This window comes from Capra hircus, chromosome 2, assembly GCF_001704415.2.
Source record: "Capra hircus breed San Clemente chromosome 2, ASM170441v1, whole genome shotgun sequence".
NCBI lineage: Eukaryota > Metazoa > Chordata > Mammalia > Artiodactyla > Bovidae > Capra > Capra hircus.
In genome coordinates, this window is record NC_030809.1 from 99,800,252 (window position 1) to 99,813,837 (window position 13,586).

Below are 13,586 nucleotides of genomic sequence, written 5' to 3' on the forward strand. Positions count from 1 at the left end.
ATGAACCTCACAAAACAATAAAATCCTACCCAGTCATCTTTGTTGCTAAAAAAGCATGAGAAGTGAAATAACCGACGAGCACAGTAAACCTGTGTTTCCATTATTTTCTCTAAATCTTTGTAACAGGAAGAAAAACAATTCTTAAATATCTAAGACTTTCAATGAAACAAATTAATGTCTGAAGTCTTTTGAAAACAAAACCCCTCAAGGACTGATGAAGGAGTTAAGCTCTGAGTTTCTCATAGTTAATCAAATTTAAGTACCGCTCTTATTTTGCTGTGGATGAATTCTTGTTCATGTGCAGAATGAATAGTGAGAATATCACTGCGCAGCCAGCCACAGACAAACTCAAAGGAGGACCATTCCGAGGCATAAATATGAAAAAGGTACTCTGCATCCTGATAAAAGAGCCAGGGTGCATCTGGAAGAGAAATAAGCAATGGAAGTGATACAACAATTATTGAGCAATGTAATGCAAACGTAAATAGGGTGTGCTATGATTGACCTCACATGTGTACTTTAGTCACTCAACGTTAAGAAAATGTGTGTGAATACACCTACTCCCACACATACATAAGTATACAGTTTATTTTCACTGGTCTCTTTCATATATGAAACATGAAGTCTGGGCTAGATGCATATTTTAAAATCATGTGCCATAAAAATGGAGTTAAGCTATGATATTACTCTTTAGTAATATTTAATGACATTTTGATTTTTAAAAATATGTATTTATTTATTTGGCTACACTGGGTCTTAGTTGTGTCACGCGGGATCTTCCATCTCTGTTGTGGCATGCGGGATCATTAGTTGTGGCATGAGGAATCTAGCTCCCTGACCAGGGATGAAACCAGGGTCTCTTGTATTAGGAGTATCGAGTCTTACTCACTGGCCCAAAAAAGAAGTCCTTAGTTTGATTATTTATTAATGGTTAATTTGAACAAATTAGTTCTCAATCAACACAAGAAAAGAGTAACTCCATTGGTGCTATGTAACAACAGAGTAATGGTATAAAGTAGCATAACGTTAGAAATTCAGGAATAGTTCTTACCATACTGATACCAGGGTGGAACCTTGGGTCTCACATCTGTAAAGTAAAAGCAAGCCAGTGTGAATGATGTTTATTTACAGATGTACTATCTCTGAATTACTTCAGGCCTAAACACAATATTTTGGACTTTGGTTTTTAAAAGATTATTGAGAACCAGATGTTGCTTGGAAAGTGATCAGTTCTCCTACTTGAAGAGGAGGCTCAAGAGAGAAATCTGGTTAAAGAAAAAAGGTTGTGAACACTTACTGAGAGCCTACTGTGTGTTGCACACTGTGCTGGTGCTTTCACTTAATCTGATAAGTAATTTTGTTTGTAATGTCACAGTGACATTTCTTCCAGGTTGTACTTGCAAAATACAATACTCCAGAACATGGGGAGTTATCTTCATTTCCCACTAACTTAGCATATTGCACTGGTGTCATTTTTTCTCATTCCACCATGATACACATTTTTTTTTTTGCTAAAATGGTGCAATCTGGTTCATCATGAAGGTTGTTGGTACTGTGGTCCAGGCTGCTTAAATTTTAGACCTCTGTAACTGTTGCCTTGGGAAAATGCTATAGATGGTTAGAAAGCAAACAAACAGTGAAAATCTTAATATTTTTACCTCTTGGAATTTTGCATATCCATTCACGTTTGGAACCACAGTATGAGGGTAGCAACGTTTTATTTGCCTTATAAACAGCGCAATTTCTTGCATCTTCTCCAAAATAAGAATTGTCTAAAAATGAAGAGACAACCTGCAGCAGATGAAGTTCATTATTCCTTAATACTGATTCTCCACAAAAGGTTTCAAATGACCAAAAAGGCATCCCTGTAGAAAATCACAATAGACTTCTGGAGGAAGCAAGTTACGATGCCAGTTAAAGGTGGTTCCACATTTGTGGAAAGCAAGCTAATGAAAACTTTAGCATTTTTTCTTGAAGATTCTTTTTCTGTTTTTTTTAAAAAGAGGCATGCTACTCCTTTCTCCAGAAGGAATAAGTCAGATGAAGTTGCACTGTTTTCTCACTTAAGGTTAGGCTAGCTTTGGGATCTTGGGTAAACTTTTTAGTGGCTCAAGGATCTTTCAGAATTGAATCTCATCTTTGATGTAGATTCTTTTGCTTTTAGTCTCTAATACTAAGTCAACCCTAGCTTTAATCAAGAAACTATCTATTTCTATGAATGAACACACAACAGGAGTATTGACTAGAGATTCAAACTTCTCAATGATTTAGTGACTGCTCAGCTCAGTTGCTTCAGTCGTGTCCAACTCTGTGAGACCCCATAGATGGCAGCCCACCAGGCTCCCTCGTCCCTGGGATTCTCCAGGCAAGAACACTGGAGTGGTCTGCCATTTCCTTCTCCAATGCATGAAAGTAAAAAGTGAAAGTGAAGTCGCTCAGTTGTATCCGACCCTTCACGACCCCATGGACTGCAGCCCACCAGGCTCCTCCGTCCATGGGATTTTCCAGGCAAGAGTACTGGAGTGGGGTGCCATCGCCTTCTCTGATTTAGTGACTACTTGATAGAAATGTGGATCGACCATGAGTAAGACTCAGGTAAAAATCTGAAAAAAAAGAGAGGGTTTTGAAACGATTTATGCTTCCCTGGTAGCTTAGGGGTGAAGAATCTCCCTGCAATGCAGGAGACACAGGTTCGATCTTTGGGTTGCGAAGATCCCCTGGAGAAGGAAATGGCAACCCACTCCAGTATTCTTGCCTGGGAAATGCTATGGACAGAGGAGCTTGGCAGGCTATATAGTCCACGAGGTCACAATAGTTGGACACTACTTAGCTACTAAACCACCACCACATACTCACCTCCAAATATGTACAAAGTCATGCAATAATTCATCTAATTTATATATATATAAATAAAGTTCAGATTCAGAGAATGGCATGCGTTTGATATCTATTCTATCCAGAGGGAAGTGGTGAGGGACTCAGTCCACCGCTTCATGGCTTTATCTCATTGACTCTGAACCAAACTGTCTATGCCTCTCCTATTACTAATAAGTTTGTTTGTTTTACTGAAAGACATTGTTGACCTCTATGCACCACATTTTATTTTCCAAGTGCCATATTGACGTTAACCTCCCAACTGTGCTATGTGGTGGCTGCCATGAATGGGGCAGGCCAACCCTGCTTTATGCTCCTTCCACTCTCTGGGCCTTGGCTTCTTCATCAGCAGAGTAGATGGGTGAGGCTAGGTCATCTCCAAGATCTCTTCATGACCTCTGGTCCTGATGCCTTTTTCAAAGAAACAGTACTGGTTTTTTTTTTTTTTTTTTCCAACTAGCACACTCATTATTTTTATTCCCACTTAAGCATATAGTTTTTCTGCAAACCATTTCCTTGCTACAGATTTGAACACCATCTATGTATCAGGTCTAAAGATCCCTTTTCTCTTTTGATCTTTACTGTGTCAAAATTTGGCTGCTGCTATTTTGCCAATGAGGAGACTTTATGACATTGTGGCTTTGGAGGCAGACAACCTGTATACAAATGCTGTCTCTCTTATGTATTATTTTAGGCAAACTACTTAATCATTTTAATACCCACTATGTTGAATCACTGTAGTGATGAAAAGAGATCATGCAGGGTTGCACTCAACTCAGTGCTCAGAACTTAACTGGGGCTCAATGAATAGGAGCTGTATTAAATGCTCACTGCAGGCTGTTGCTAACCCCAGTTCACTGGTGAAACTAAATAATTTGATTTTTCTTGTGCCTTGAGATGGACCTCATTTTAATCTGGGTTACTGCTTCTGTTTTTTTTTTTCCCTATCATGAGGAAGATCTCAGAAGTCCTCACTGTGTCTGAAAAAAAATGTAATTGTGAGTTCCTTTTTTCCTTCATGAGGTTTTTACACATGTGAGACTGAATGAGAAACAATTATTTTTTTTCCTCCCAAAAAATTTTCTTTTACTGCAAAGGAGGTGCAGCTTCTTAAACCTGGCATTTCTGTTCTTTTAAAGTGAGAGAAACTGAAGATATTTCTTTTCACTGTGACATAGACAAGGGTCTCACCCTCACATGATCAGGTGCTATGCAGGAGAGGGAGGGTGGGGCAAAGGAAGCATGCTGCTGCTGCTGCTGCTAAGTCACTTCAGTTGTGTCCAACTCTGTGCGACCCCATAGATGGCAGCCCACCAGGCTCCCCCGTCCCTGGGATTCTCCAGGCAAGAACACTGGAGTGGGTTGCCATTTCCTTCTCCAATGCATGAAAGTGAAAAGTGAAAGTGAAGTCGCTCAGTTGTGTCTGACTCTTTGTGACCCCATGGACTGCAGCCCACCAAGCTCCCCTGTCCCTGGGATTCTCCAGGCAAGAACAGTGGAGTGGGTTGCCATTTCCTTCTCCAATGCATTAAAATGAAAGTGAAGTCACTCAGTCGCATCCGACTCTCAGGGACCCCGTGGACTGCAGCCCACCAGGCTCCTCCGTCCATGGGATTTTCCAGGCAAGAGTACTGGAGTGGGGGTGCCATCGCCTTCTCCAAAAGGAAGCATGGTATTATTTTAAAGAATAGTTGCATTTCTGCTGGAGATTCTTCACATGGGAGATGGTTTTCAGGGCTTTTTCAGAGATGTTTATTTCCTTTTAGAATGAGATTTTTTAGCCAGCTTTGGAAGTATCTGGCTAGCAAAGGTTTCTCAAGACCTTGCTGAAATGACTCTTTTGATACCAAGATCTGGGGGCAGTTTTTGATTTAGGTCTGAGTCATAGGGAACATGGCTGTTCTTTCTAGGTTCTCTTGGTTGGTTTACCAAGTGGTTCAAGAGCCACCTGCTTTAAATTCATCTCCTTTTCTCCAGCTTGGAAAGACTTACAGGAGTTCCATCAGACCATTCCCAAGAACCAGCATTCAGTGGGTTTCTTTTATTAAATCCAATCCAGAACTGTCTTTCTTCTGTCCTGTGAAGAGAAGAAACTAAAACTTGGCCCTTTTCATTGAATTCACAATATTATGTAACAGGTTCAAAAATTCTTTGAAGTATTTAGTTATGCAGGAAACAGCTGGCATGACTAGCAGAATTGATCAAGTGAGCAAGCATTTATTGACCATTTCCTGTAAGCAAAACCAGAGCTATAAAATAAACTGAGCAAGGACTAATCTCACCTCCTACCTCTCTTGGTTTGCATGGTATGCTCACTGGGGATGGGCAGCTGGGAGAAAAGTCTATCCGTATTGAGAACATGGCTTTCTCATGGTCGTTAGGAATGGCAAGACCTTTCAGTTAGGACCAGAATACATGAAAGTGAGTTGGTAAGGAATTTGGGAACATCTTTTCCCTATTTATTTACTACTTTACTGCATATTTCTATTACTTTCCTATGTTTGTTGTTCTTTTGTCAAATGTTCATGTATTCTCTGAGGGTTAATCACCACCATCACCATTTAATAAAAGGTTTACAGCAGGTTTGGTTCCTCCAACTATATCCCAGTGTAAATAATTCCACGGTGAATCAGTCTGAGGCATGGTAGATTAACTTCAGCCATCACCACTGGTTAGACTTCATGAGAAGCCCCACAGAGAACCATCTTCCCTCCTGTTAGGTGGTGGACGAATATGTTAAACCACAGAGTATTCAATACAGCAAGCAATAAAGGCTAACAGTACAATGAAGCATCTCACTAAGATAATTTTCTGAGGATAATTTTGAAGAATTAAAGATTTAAAGGATTGAGAAGTCATGACAGATGCTTTATTTTCCTTAGCGCACAGAAGCAATCCTATTGTGAAGTATCTCCTTCTCAGATGTTTGAGCTCTTTTTCTTGAATGATACAAATGAACGTAAAATATGACTTAGAAAATTCCAGCATCACTGAGACCCATTGGTCACTACCATGATTATAACTTACATTTAAGGTTGTGGGAAGGTGAGAATGCTGCCTTAAGCTTAAGCTAGGCAGACTCATCTCAGTGACCAGGCTGAAAACCCACATCACTCTCCCTGTGTTGAGAAGTTTTTATTCTTTTTCTCACTGAATTCAGAGTTCTACATTTTTCCTGCCATATACTCACTCCTAGAATATGAACTGGTATTTATTTTCTCTCCAACAATTTCCTAAAGTTGTATAATTTTAACTAGTTACTATATGATAAAAATAAAAAATAGAAAAACAATGCCATAGGAAGAAGAAGCACTATGCTAATGATGAGAATTGGTTTATTTGGTATAATTAAGCATGAGATTTGGCTGAACTCCCTGGCAGTCTTGGACAAAAAGTAGAATATACATTATATAGCTTTTGTGATTAGGTGCTAAATATCAATAATTTGATAGATACTTGACTTGACACCAAATTCTGTGAGACATTCCAAGTGTGAGAATTTATATAAACAGAAGTGATATAATGAAACTTGATGTTACAGCAAACTTGGAGGCAGTTTGCATGTATTGTTTCATAGGGTAGACCTTACAATACACAAGTGTGAAAGGATGTTTTACAAGGGGCTGAGCCTTTGATTGTGTGGACCACAACAAACTCTGGAAAATTCTTAAAGAGATGGGAATACCAGACCAACTGACTTGCCTCTTGAGAAATCTGTATGCAGGTCAGGAAGCGGCAGTTAGAACTGGACATGAAACAACAGACTGGTTCCAAATAGAAAAAGGGGTACATCAAGGCTGTATATTGTCACCCTGCTTATTTAACTTACATGCAGAGTACATCATGAGAAACGCTGGGCTGGAAGAAGCACAAGCTTGAATCAAGATTGCTGAGACAAATATCAGTAACCTCAGATATGCAGATGATACCACCCTTGTGGCAGAGAGCGAAGAGGAACTAAAGAGCCTCTTGATAAAAGTGAAAGAGGAGAGTGAAAAAGTTGGTTTAATACTCAACATTCAGAAACTAAGCTCATGGCATCTGGTCCCATCACTTCATGGCAAATAGATGGGGAAACAGTGGAAACAGTGTCAGACTTTATTTTCTTGGGCTCCAAAATCACTGCAGATGGTGACTGCAGCCATGAAATTAAAAGATGCTTGCTCCTTGGAAGAAAAGTTATGATCAAAAAGTTATGACCAATCTAGACAGCATATTAAAAAGCAGAGATATTACTTTGCCAACAAAGGTCCGTCTAGTCAAAGCTATGGTTTTTCCAGTAGTCATGTATGGATGTGAGAGTTGGACTATAAAGAAAGCTGAGTGCCGAAGAAGTGATGCTTTTGATGCTTTTTTGTCCAACACTGTGGTGTTGGACAAGACTCTTGAGAATCCCTTGGACTGTAAGGAGATCCAACCAGTCCATCCTAAAGGAAATCAGTCCTGAATATTCATTGGAAGGACTGATGTTGAAGCTGAAACTCCAAAACTTTGGCTACCTGATGCAAAGAACTGATTCAATGGAAAAGACCCTGATGCTGGGAAAGATTGAAGGCGGGAGGAGAAGGGGACAACAGAGGATGAGATGGTTGGATGGCATCAAAAACTCAATGGACATGAGTTTGAGCAAACTCCGGGAGTTGGTGATGGACAGGGAGGCCTGGCGTGCTGCAGTCCATGGGGTCGCAAAAAGTTGGACACGACTGAGTGACTGAACTGAACTGAGGTCATGAAGCCAAGTTACAACTTACAACAGTGGAGATGATCACATTTCCCTTGGATCTGAGGCCCCATACCTGACTAGCAATCCAATAAACCAGGAAGCTTCTTGAACTTTTCCTCAGGCTCAGAGAATCTGACTCAGCAGCCCTGGCATGAGACTAGAGGGCGCCTTGTCATCAAGTTTCCCGAGTGAGTGTGAGAATCAGCCAAGTTTGGGAACCATGGTCTCAGGACAGCATTTCCTGCAGGGCCTATCAGTTCTATGGGATTTTAGATAAGTGGTGTCAAAAAAATAAAAAGTTTTGTGGTCAAAGAAAGTGCTTACTTCTAGAAGCCTTTGTAATACTAATGTATATGGCAAATTTCCAAGATAGCACCTTGTTTTGCAAACATATTTGACCACAGAATCCCCCTATTTCCCCTGGAGTACTCCATGAGACACACATTGGGAGATACTACCACCTTTAAGGTCATTTTTATAGATGCTAGAGGTGAATAATTTGATGGTGTTACATATTATCCTTCTTAGGGGAGGGTCCTAAAGGACATTTATGGGGTAGGCCAGGATTTTGCTCAAAAAGTAGTTCTGGATTTTCTCAGAGATTCAGAAAAGTGTTTCACTGAGACTTCAGATTTCCAGAGCTTGGAACACAGTACTCAGCATTATATTTGTTTGCGTTAAAATAAACGTATGAACGTGTGCCCCCCTCCTCCCCTTAGACCACAGCATTCTCAGGGGCAGGATTCTGTGTCACATCTGTCTCATCTTCCAGCCACCCATGCATCTCTGGTGGCTCAGATGGTAAAGAATCGCCTGCAGTGCAGGAGACCTGGGTTTGATCCCTGGGTTGCCACCCATGCATCTCTAGTGGCTCAGATGGTAAAGAATCTGCCTGCAGTGCAGGAGACCTGGGTTTGATCCCTGGGTTGGGAAGAATCCCCTGGAGGAGGGCATGGCAATGCACTCCAATATTCTTGCCTGCAGAATCGCATGGACAGAGGAGCCTGGCAGGCTACAGTCCATGGGGTCACAAAGAGTCAGACACGACTGAGCGACTATCACTTTCACTTTCATGCATATAGTAGTGTCCCTTTCACAGAAGACATTCCCAAAATACATGCTAACTGACCAGAACATTCTACAGTAAGAGGCCAAGGAATGAGACGGCTCGCTAAAAGAGGACATGATGGCTGTTTTCAAATATTTGAAAATTGAGTAGACTTGATCTGTATTGCTCTGATTTACTACAAAGCTGATCTTTGAAACTAGCCTACAACAATGGAATGGATTATAGCCCAAGTAAGGAGCACCTTGAAACTGAAAAGAATTATGTAGACAGTAGACGGTCATAGGCATTTGGTAGAAGAAATTCCCATACTGGACTAGAGGTAGCACAAGACCTCTTATGTTTCTTCAAATTTAAATTTGATTGATTTTCTAACTTCACAGAATTGAAGGTTCTGTAAACTTGCAAGATGGGTGCAAATAAGTGAATGCCTGTTTCCTCAAATGTAAAATTAGAAGATTGGATTGGAATTTTTAAAAAAATTAGTGAGACTTTCTTTTTTTCAAACAAAATATCACATGGATCCCTTATGTATACAAAACACCTAGAAGTGAAGTGGGTTGGACCTACTCTGGTGACTCAAGTCAGCGAACAAGAGACTGCCCACTTGACCTCTCCTGCTCTGGGGGTTCAGGACCCTCCAGACCCTCAGATAGCACTTGGAAAATCACTGGGCTAGATAATTTCTGAGCTTGGCAGAAAAACTCTAAAATTCTGTTATGAGACACACAGAAAAGATTTCAAGTATCCAAACAATCATCACTATGTTCATTGTTTTATGGAATGAGAACTTAGTGCAATATAAATATAAAACTATAAGTATGCATTTTGCTCTCACAACCAGTTGCTTGTTGGTTTTAAACTTAAACACTTGAGGTTTTGAATATCCCAAACACTCCAAATATTTGAAATACTCATCCCTAAGAAGTCATCACTGGGAGACAAAATATTTGACTGCAATTTTTCAAAATTAACAAGTATTTACCGATTAAATTTTGAATGTAAGAGCTCATTCACAAAATTCTCTTCCTCAATATGGGCAAAGCTTGCAAGATGAGCTCCAAACTCTTCACAAAATTCTTCAGCTTCTCTCCATGTTCTTTTCATCAGGACTTTTTCACTATGAAATACCTGTATAGAAAAAGGGAAAAAGGTTGACACAGTCATAAATAACATAAGGCTGTTTAATTCTAGACAAAAGGATTTACAGTAATATAATTGTTGTCATTATTCTACATTAAAGGATTGATAGAGAAGGGAGAAATAACATTTATTGAACTAAAATGTATCTACTTGTCTAAAAACTATTATCTCATTTTATTCTCAAAACAAAGACGTGCGGAGGATATGATGAGGACTCTTTTCCTCCATAAGAGTTTTTTTGTCCCCCTCCTAAATATCCTATGACTGGCATATGCTTGTCCCTTAGTGAAATGTTTGTCAAGAGATGAGGAGAGTCAGGCTAAGAGAAATTTACAATTTCAGGTCAACAAATTTCAGGTCAAAACAGCCACAGACTAGCAGAGCTAGGATTAGACCCAGTATTCCGTGGCTGAAGGAATCTGGCTGACTCAGGGGAAGAGATGAGAAATAAGACCTGAAACCTAAGGCAGGTATATGTCTGGGTTCTTTGAGTCTTGTGTGCTCTTTTTATGCTCAGTCATGTCCAACTCTTTGTGACCCCATGGACCATAGCCCACCAGGCTCCTCTGTCCATGGGACTCTCCAGGCAAGAACACTGGCGTGGGTTGCCATTCTCTCCTGCAGGATATCTTCCTGACCCAGGGATCGAGCCTGCATCTCTCATGTCTCCTGCATTGGCAGGCAGGTTCTTTACCACTAGTGCCACCTATATTTCTAGGCTCTTTGGGTCTTGCTGCTGCTGCTGCTGCTAAGTCGCTCAGTCGTGTCCAACTCTGTGCGACCCCATAGACAGCAGCCCACCAGGCTCCCCCGTCCCTGGGATTCTCCAGGCAAGAACACTGGAGTGGGTTGCCATTTCCTTAGCTGTACCTAAATTGTTGTTTCTCAGCTGTTCTCACAGTGGCATGAAGAAGTCAGTCAAATGGAAAGTATGCTTTTGACTTTATTTAAGGTCAAGTGTGAGGAACCAATGACCCAGAGCTTCAGATCCCAGACCTCTATACTTTCCTCATTTTTAACTGCCTGATGCTATACTTAAGTCTCTGATGCCAGGCGGGCACCCTGTAGCCAGGCTTCACCAGCCTCTAATTTGCTGAGATCAGAATGAATGACCTTCCCGGTTCCATGAACTACAGCACAGCCTTTCCGTCTTTTAAATTATATGTCAAAACTCACCTCCTCTGGGAACCTTTTTTCGAATCACTTTAAATTCATAAGTCCTACTGCTACGCCTATCAAACACACCATATATTTGTTGATGTATCAGGGTAATGTGTAGTAGGAAAAGCACTGGACTGGTTGTTCCAAGACCAGGAATCTATTCTAACTCTGTCAATAAATAATTGTGATCTTAGGTAAATCACCCCATCTCACTGCATGCTGCAGTTTACTCATTTCCAAGGTTTAACTTATTGCTCTGTGAGGTTACTCCTGGGCCCATTATTCCATGAATTTAATGCAGGATTAGACATGTATTCATGTAAATTGAGTGCATTCACAAGCCATTTATGAGACTGCAATATTTCTAGAGACAGAGGCTGTCTCCATTCTGCTCTCCATGTGCCCATGTGCCAGAGAAGAACCTTTTCCCAGCATTTTAGAAATCTCTTTTTATATGATGAGCCAAAGATAAAGCCACCAAACAAGAACATCATTATTTCAAAAATATATTTCTGAGAAGATGAGACACTGACTTAAATCTAGAATCTGAAGATGATTTGCAAAAAGACATTTCTTCACACAAAACATATATACGTAAACTTTTGATCATCAAAAGCTGCCAAAGCTATTCTTGGCAGCAGAATGGCATTATTCCATAATAAGGACTTTATTCATGGCTTACAGACAATATGGAATATTTCCATACCTAGTGAGTGTCTGCCTTGTCCATTTGTAGGCAATAAGAATAATATTGACTGGAGCCTTAATATCAGTCCTCATGAGGAGGCCTCAGTGTCACCAGGATCTGTCAACATTTTGACCTAAAAATTTTTTTGGAATATAACTGAGGGGATAGAGACAGCCAACAAATATTAATTGTCTGCTGTCTGCCAGGCACTGTTCTGGAATAAAGGAATTCAGGATACACGGACAAAGTTGAAATAATGTTGTTTCCATTGAGAATGCTCATGTAACTTCCACATTACCTTGAAGCAACTGGCCAGGCCAGGCTCTGACTCCCAATCCAAATAGCAGGGATGAAAGGGCCATCCTTCTTCTTGCTCGGTTTTCTCCCGATTTTCCACTGGTTGCTTGCACAGGGACATCGCCTTAAAGTGTCTACAGTCCTTCACTTCCCAGCGGCCAGGGTGATTCCTCCCTCGCATGACAACACAGCCACCACTGTAGCCTAAAAGCAGAAAATAACACTGTACTGCCAGGCCACGAGAACATTTTGTGCTTGGAAGACAGCTCTTTGGAGTGTTGGGTAATTGACATCTTGTAATGAAGCACCCAGACAAGAACAATAAAGATGAAAAAGGATGCTTTAGCAGCATGATCATCTCATTTCTCTTCATCTCTGGAGAAAAGAATAGTAGATCGAAAAGTGAGAGAAGAGAGAATATGGAGCCTGAAATTTGGGCATTTTGAGTTCAGATGGCAAATGATGGGCAATTCGGCGCTGTTCCAATGTGGGACTGAAAATATCCCTCCTATCTCATCAAATGCCAACATGCCTCTACTTTGAATTATTGAGCTTTTTAACTGTGCAGAAGAAATCTTAACTTACAATTTATTGAGCAGCTACCTTGTACACTGTGATTTCAAACACTACTATGAAAAATTAGCAATGAGAAATGCATGGTGCTGATCCTCTAAGAAATTGATTCAGCAGGAAAAACACATCGATGATGGACTCAGGCAGTGTGTGAGGTACACAACAGAAAACCTCACTATGGCAGAATGAAGTATATTCCAAATGGGGTGAAATTCTGGGGGTGACAGTGGGAGTAGACATTAGGGAAAACCACCTTGTTATGGGCAAGCCCCATTTTATTCTTTTGTGTATGTTTGAACATACACAAAATGAAGTATATTTCCCCATAAAAACAATTTCTATGTTAAGATTCTCAAGTTTGTCATCAAATGTATACAACTCATGGTCGCTGAAAAATACACTTCAAATTTCAGTGAATAGTAGAAAATCTCTTCCAAAAATAGAACAAAAATTGAGTAAAAATGAGGCTTTTTTTTTCTTGAATCCGTAGTGCTCATTCAATGAACTAAATCAACATTCAGCAACAACAGCAAAATTGTTTGCTTATATCTACATACCAGTGATGGTTTAGTCACTAAGTCACTCTTATGACCCTGCGGACTACAGTCTGCCAGGCTCCTCTGTCCATGGGATTTCTCAGGCAAGAATACTGGAGTGGGTTGCCATTTCCTTCTCCAGAGGATCTTCCCAGTCCAGGTATTGAACCCATGTCTCCCGCATCACAGGTGGATTCTTTACTGACTGAGCCACCTGAAAATACCAGACTTGGCTGTATATTATTAGCTGATTGAGATAGAAGGACAAAACAAAACCCAATTCTTATAGTTGAGTGTGAGACACAAACAAAGGATTAATTGTAGCAGACATACTGTGTGAAGTGCTATAGTAACGGTGTGTGTTAAAATTTCTGTGGGGAGACCTCAGAAAGGGTGATGGAGTCTGCCTCAGGACATCAGGAAAGTATTTGCAAGTAGAGACATTTGAGCTGCATTTTGGAGGATGTTAAAAGGAGAAAAGAGCTTTCAAGGGGTGCTTGTAAAAATGTAAATGATTATAGATGA

General features: G+C 40.4%; 1 protein-coding gene across 2 annotated transcripts in view; it reads right to left on the minus strand.

The window, feature by feature from the left end:
* The window catches only part of PLA2R1 (phospholipase A2 receptor 1), a 125,303-nt gene that overhangs the window by 37,086 nt on the left and 74,631 nt on the right, over positions 1-13,586 (minus strand). For both annotated transcript variants that reach the window (XM_018063574.1, XM_018063573.1), the window contains exons 12-17: positions 11,954-12,156; positions 9,649-9,794; positions 4,867-4,951; positions 1,659-1,791; positions 1,052-1,087; positions 264-421 (exon numbers count right to left, since the gene is read on the minus strand). In XM_018063574.1, coding sequence (XP_017919063.1) covers positions 264-421; positions 1,052-1,087; positions 1,659-1,791; positions 4,867-4,951; positions 9,649-9,794; positions 11,954-12,156 — 761 coding nt within the window. The remainder of the gene's footprint in view (positions 1-263; positions 422-1,051; positions 1,088-1,658; positions 1,792-4,866; positions 4,952-9,648; positions 9,795-11,953; positions 12,157-13,586) is intronic.